The following is a 7276-nucleotide window of genomic DNA, read 5'->3' as shown; positions in this document are numbered from 1 at the left end:
GTGTAGCGTTGTATATATAATGTATATATAATTGTATATATAATGTACAGTGTAGCGTTGTATATATAATGTATATATAATTGTATATATAATGTGCAGTGTAGCATTGTATATATAATGTATATATAATGTACAGTGTAGCGTTGTATATATAATGTATATATAATTGTATATATAATTGTATATATAATGTGCAGTGTAGTGTTGTGTTAATGTGTGTGTTGCAGGAATCTGAAGCTGTTATCTGAAGCGATTTCGTCCTCTGTTACTCCACCCCCTCTTCTCATTAACATATCGGAGGCGGAGTCTATTTCCGTGGAGATGTATAAACGCTGGTACGACGTGCAGGGCAATCAGCTGAACCTCACCGGCTACATCATCAGCAACTGCAGCCTGGAGGACGCCATGAACAAAGTACCTATAGATTATATACGTTTATACGCCATGAACAAAGTACCTATAGATTATATACGTTTATACGCCATGAACAAAGTACCTATAGATTATATACGTTTATACGCCATGAACAAAGTACCTATAGATTATATACGTTTATACGCCATGAACAAAGTACCTATAGATTATATACGTTTATACGCCGTATACACCACAATGCTAATGACATCATCAGTAGCACTGTATCACTGCAGCCTGGAGGACGCCATGAACAAAGTACCTATAGATTATATACGTTTATACGCCATGAACAAAGTACCTATAGATTATATACGTATAATGAGGACACATGCAGTATATAAATACATGTGGACTTATATATATACTTATAATTGCTGGATATCTGTGTAATGAATAATTTCTGTATAATGAATAACTGTATAATTTCTTTGATGAAGAAGAAGTGCTTGTTACAGAACTCACTGTGCAGTTCTGTGCTCACTGATAAGGAAGCGTATATAACACCCCCCGTCCGTCTGTCTCCCTCTCTGTCTGTCTCCCTCTCCGTCTGTCTCCCTCTCCGTCTGTCTCCCTCTCTGTCTGTCTCCCTCTCTGTCTGTCTCCCTCTCTGTCTGTCTCCCTCTCCGTCCGTCTCCCTCTCCGTCCGTCTCCCTCTCTGTCTGTCCCCCTCTCCGTCTGTCTCCCTCTCCGTCTGTCTCCCTCTCCGTCCGTCTCCCTCTCCGTCTGTCCCCCTCTCCGTCCGTCTCCCTCTCCGTCCGTCCCCCTCTCCGTCTGTCCCCCTCTCCGTCTGTCCCCCTCTCCGTCTGTCCCGCTCTCTCAGGGAGTGGAGGGCACGGGTCTGGCATTTATAGCCTTCACGGAGGCGATGACTCTGTTCCCCGCAAGTCCGTTCTGGTCAGCACTGTTCTTCCTCATGCTCCTCAACCTGGGACTGTCCACCATGTTCGGTACCATGGAGGGGATCCTCACCCCCCTGTCTGACACGTTCTCCTCACTGAGGAACCACAAACTCCTCTTCACAGGTACACACACACACACACACACACACACAAACACACTGTTTCATTTGTCTCCCTCTCTCTCCCTGTCTGTCTCCCTCTCTCTCCCTGTCTGTCTCCCTCTCTCTCTCTCCCTGTCTGTCTCCCTCTCTCTCTCTCCCTGTCTGTCTCACTCTCTCTCTCTCCCTGTCTGTCTGTCTCACTCTCTCTCTCTCTCTCTCCCTGTCTGTCTCACTCTCTCTCTCTCCCTGTCTGTCTGTCTCACTCTCTCTCTCTCCCTGTCTGTCTGTCTCACTCTCTCTCTCTCTCTCTCCCTGTCTGTCTCACTCTCTCTCTCTCTCTCTCTCTCTCTCCCTGTCTGGCTCACTCTCTCTCTCTCTCTCTCTCTCTCTCTCTCTCTCTCTCCCTGTCTGGCTCACTCTCTCTCTCTCTCTCTCTCTCTCTCTCTCTCTCTCTCTCTCCCTCTCCCTGTCTGGCTCACTCTCTCTCTCTCTCTCTCTCTCTCTCTCTCCCTGTCTGGCTCACTCTCTCTCCCTGCCTGTCTGGCTCACTCTCTCTCCCTGCCTGGTTCACACTCTCTCCCTGTCTGTCTCACTCTCTCTCCCTGTCCGGCTCACTCTCTCTCTCTCTCCCTGTCTGGCTCACTCTCTCTCTCTCCCTGTCTGGCTCACTCTCTCTCCGCAGTGTGTAGCTGTGTGCTGGCGTGTGTGACTGGTCTGCTGTTCACTCAGCGCTGTGGGAATTACTTTGTGGTGATGTTTGATGATTACTCCGCCACACTGCCGCTCATCATCGTCGTCGTGTTCCAGACCATCAGCGTCGCCTGGGTGTATGGAGCGGACAGGTAACACACACCTAAGTGTGTGTGTGTGTGTGTGTGTGTGTGTGTGTGTATATAGTGAATTATTATGTGTTGTCATTACTCAGCTGGAGTTGCTGATTGAGTTTTGTGTGTGTGTGTGTGTGACAGGTTCCTGCAGGACATCAGGCAGATGCTGGGCCGGCCAGTGTGTGTACTGTATAAGTTTCTGTGGAAGTATGTGTGTCTGTTTGCCATGCTGACTCTGCTAGCAGCCAGTCTACTGAACATGTGTTTTAAACGACCACAATACGTCTCCTGGAACAGAGAGATGGTACACACACACACACACACACACACTCACACACACTCACACACACAAACACACACACACACCGTGCCCTGGTGGTTCTGTTATACTAGGTTAAAGACAGTAAATAAATACCAAATGAACACTGTAGTTTTCCAGAAACTTGTTCTTTAATAGTTTACGGCAGCTGATCAGTAAACACCACTCGCTGCTGCTGAGGATGGTACCACACACACACACACACACACACACACACACACACACACACACACACAGCCTAAAGATCACTGAGATTACTGAGGATGGTACCACACACACACACACACACACACACACACACACACACACACACACACACAGCCTAAAGATCACTGAGATTACTGAGGATGGTACCACACACACACACACACACACACACACACACACACACACACAGCCTAAAGATCACTGAGATTACTGAGGATGGTACCACACACACACACACACACACACACAGCCTAAAGATCACTGATTACTGAGGATGGCCCACACACACACACACACACACACACACACACACACACACACACACAGCCTAAAGATCACTGAGATTACTGAGGATGGTACCACACACACACACACACACACACACACACACACAGCCTAAAGATCACTGAGATTACTGAGGATGGTACCACACACACACACACACACACAGCCTAAAGATCACTGAGATTACTGAGGATGGCCCACACAGAAACCATGAAGATGGCTTAGGGCTGCAATCGCTATGATCAGTTTTGCAGTCGACTCTCCATCATTGAACAGCTGATAACTTCAACAAAATCGACTTCATGAAGTGAAGTGATGTGATGTGTGGAGTGTGGTGACCCATACTCGGAATTTGTGCTCTGCATTTAACCCATCCAAGTGCACACACACAGTAGTGAACACACACACACACACACACACACACCGTGAACACACACCCGGAGCAGTGTGCAGTGCCGGGGAGCAGTTGGGGGTTCGGTGCCTTGCTGAAGGGTCTCACCTCAGTGGTGGTATTGAGGGTGGGAGAGACGCTGGTCATTCACTCCCCCACCTACAATCCCTGCCGGACCCGAGACTCGAACCCACAACCTTGGGTTGCAAGTCCGACTCTCTATCCATTAGGCCACAACTGACCGCCAAACTATAATCAAAACTATAATCAAAACTATAATCAGTTCAGGAATAACTCTGATGCTCATATTTATAATCTCATAATGTCCTGGTTACACAACTGCACTATATGTCCATGTAGTACACAGTTATAGAGGGAATGATTTATAATCACACTATCCGTGTCACCCAGATGAGGATGGGTTCCCTTTTGAGTCTGGTTCCTCTCAAGGTTTCTTCCTCATATCATCTCAGGGAGTTTTTCACCACCACCGTCACCTCTGACTCGCTCATTAGGGCTAAATTTATACAGTTAAAATGTGTGTCCTGAATGTATTTATTTCTATAAAGCTGGGGGGGAATGGGGAAGACTGAATTGAATTATGGACCATTAATGACCATTAAAATCTATTAAACACCATTATAGACTACTAAACATTCTGTTAGGATTCTGACTCTCTCTCTCTCTCTCTCTCTCTCTCTCTCTCTCTCTCTCTCTCTCTCTCTCTGTCTCTCTCAGGCATCAGAGGTGAAATTGATGTATCCTGATTGGGCGTTGGCCATGCTCTCATTACTCATCATCATTGCAGTACTTCCTGTTCCTCTGGGTTACGCCCACTCCGTGTTACGGCAGCGTTCCAGTCAGTCAGCTCTCAGCGCTGAGGCAGGATACGCCCCCTGCAGCACCACGGACACTGACTCCGCCCCTCTGAACACACAGCTCAACGCCGAACTGAATCCTGCGTCTTCCCCATTGGCTGAGGAGGGCTACAGGCTCCTCCCACAGACAGGAGAGGAGGAAGGGGAGGAGTCTACGAGAGTATGAACTGGAAAGAAGGTTATTGTTGATATGTTGCAGAAGAGAGCAAAACACACACACACACACAAAACTGCTACTTTAAACTCTATACAATCTGTTCAAAGATTTATTTCTTTATAAATTTATAGAGCGGGAACAAATTTATCACTGTGCAGTTACACCACACACACACACACACACACACACACACATGATGCTGGAAATGCTGCTTTTTATATTTCCTTATTTTCATCAAGCCATTCCAGTCTTTATTTAAAAAACATCTGGGAACAGCTTTGCATTAGAGGTGTATCACGATTAATACACTGTGAGTCAAGTGTATTAACTGGTATTTACATTGTCTAATCTAATACGCTAATTAGCTAATATGCTAATTAGCCTAGCATTACCAGCGCTTCGTCTTTGTGGCTGTTACTCGGGACATGATATTGTCTACTTTTTTTTTCAGATGTTTATAATTTTATTTTAACGGAGCATTAGGCAGGATTGGTCTTTTTTCCCCAGGATTAAGTCTCTGATGGTTAAGTAGGTGGGTTCAGCATTTGAATGAATATTTTTTCACTCCACGAGCCCGCCCCAAATCCCGCCTGATTCACACAGCTCCGCCCCCAGGACCAGTGGTCCCAGCGGTTCCGGTTCGGATCGAAGAGCTTTTACAGTTCCGCAAACGTTTTCTTTTAGCCACACAATACACTTCTGCTGCAGCCGTGGCTTAAACCATTATTATTTTATCATGTTCTGCATGTTTTGCAGAGAATCTGTACATTTTTGAAATGTAAAAAAAAAAAAAAAGTCGACTGTTGCACCTTTAAAGGTAAATTGGAACAACTGTAACACAGATTTTCAGAAGGGGCCTTCAAACGTTTTACATTAACGTTTAAGCACTATATACGTTTATATAAATTTATACGTATTGTCTATAAGGAGATGTAACATGTATGGAAGGAGTCTCCAGTGTCAGCGCTTTGTAACAGTCAGAGGTAAAGCTGTAACTTGATGTCATCAGAGCCAGAGGAGTTTACTCTCTGCGGTTTCTCGATAACGTGAAAGAGGAAAAGAAGCTGAACATTTAAACCAAAACAAATATTAAACAGGCAAACGAACTGTCAGATGTAACACAGATAACGTCCATAAAGGGATAATACACATGGTTTATGTTCCAGCAGTTTGAGAAACAGTTTGTCAGCCTTCAGGAAACATTTCACGCTTACTGCGAGAGGTTTGTGCTGGAATTAGTGAGATTCAGTGAGATTACTTGTTCAGGATCAGCGTCTCTGCTTGAGTCGATAATAATAATGAATTATTTATGTACATACTCTGTGCCATAAATATGTGTAATTAATTAATATTAGTGTCATTATAACTCGCAGGTTCCCAAACGTTTTGAGCAAACAATCGTATTCATGTTCTGCAACCCCGAGCCTTACTCACCGTACACTTTTTTACGTGTATAATGTAGGCCTCCTGTAGTGTTTGAACATTTTATTAGGTCAGTAACGTAAGTCTGAGTAACGTACGTGACTAAAAATCGAAGGATTTCTGTCTCTCTTAAACCTGTGCACCGTCACTGTGACTGTTGTCATGGGCTGCGTCTCATAGAAAAATCAGAAGACTGGTTCTCAGACCTTTCTGTAGGTCTGAAGGCGACATGAGAGGTTTTTAAAATTCAAATATTAACTAATAGGAAAGTGTTACTACTCAGTAATGTCTGGAATAGTTTATTCAGAAAGAGTAAAAAAGCAGATTTCAGTTTAAACGTGGCTTGTCTGAATGTGAACCACTGCTATAACACTTTTCGTTTCCGTTTACAAATTTATTCATTTCCGTTCAGCTCTGATGTCATGACACACAGTAGAGCTAGATACCCAGTGGTACACAAAATATTCTACTACACACACTAATCATTCTTTTTCAAACATCTCAAAAGCTCAGCATTGTAAAAGTGATTAATTTTCAGTGCTGTAGTGATGGAGGGGAAAAAGAACAGAAAGAAGCGAGGGAGAGAGAGAATGGGAGGACTGAATTGAAGCTGCTGATTGGTCAGCTCTTCTAATGCTTATTATGACATCATGATTAGAAATTTCACCAGTTCAGTAGAAAAGATTTCACATCAGCTTTATTCATTTATAAAGCACATTTACAAAGAGAACAAACGTCAACCAAAGTGCTGTACAGTAACATCAGTTAAACACAAACAGCAATAAAATAGAGAGATATAAAGTAAAATAATAAAATAAAACCATTGAACAACAGAACCACATATGAAAAGTCAGGACCAAAACACTTTATTCTGAAATTAGATAGAGGGATAGAGGGATTCTCTCACTCACTCACACACTCACACTCACGGGGACACAGTGTGTTTATTGCACTATTTTAATATTCACTTTTGCCAGAATTGTTTATTGTATTTTTTGTATAAAGGCTGCAGAAGTTTTATAGCTTTTGTACATTTGATAAAGTTTTGTATGTAAGTGAATGTTATCAAGTGTGTGTGTGTGTGTGTGGATGGATGGATGGATGTATGTATGTATATGTATGTATACACACTGTATATGTATATGTGTGTGTACACACACACACAGAGTATATAATATGTATATATACACACACACACACAATTATTTTGGACATAAAACAATTAATTTGGACATGATCTGAAATGTAAATGAGAGGTCTGGGGTTTAGGGTCTGGGGTTTGGGGTTCTGTGTTGGAGACGGGGGGTTTATCTCCCACAGGGTCCAGCAGGTTTATAACTGTTTACATCTGAACACATTTATTACACTTTATT

The 7276-nt window shown here is 43.5% G+C and overlaps 1 protein-coding gene across 1 annotated transcript in view; it reads left to right on the top strand.

Moving 5' to 3' along the window:
- slc6a16b (solute carrier family 6 member 16b) overlaps positions 1-4624 on the top strand; it is a 17483-nt gene extending 12859 nt beyond the window's left edge. Inside the window, 5 exon segments of the mRNA XM_053234635.1 lie at positions 228-414; positions 1238-1439; positions 2100-2259; positions 2386-2548; positions 4185-4624. Coding sequence (XP_053090610.1) covers positions 228-414; positions 1238-1439; positions 2100-2259; positions 2386-2548; positions 4185-4490 — 1018 coding nt within the window. The 3' untranslated portion in view covers positions 4491-4624.
- Positions 4625-7276: the final 2652 nt, after the last annotated feature.

This window comes from Pangasianodon hypophthalmus, chromosome 1 (assembly GCF_027358585.1).
Source record: "Pangasianodon hypophthalmus isolate fPanHyp1 chromosome 1, fPanHyp1.pri, whole genome shotgun sequence".
Taxonomy (NCBI): domain Eukaryota; kingdom Metazoa; phylum Chordata; class Actinopteri; order Siluriformes; family Pangasiidae; genus Pangasianodon; species Pangasianodon hypophthalmus.
Note: the sequence above shows the minus strand (reverse complement) of the source record. Positions and strands in the feature narration are given on the sequence as shown.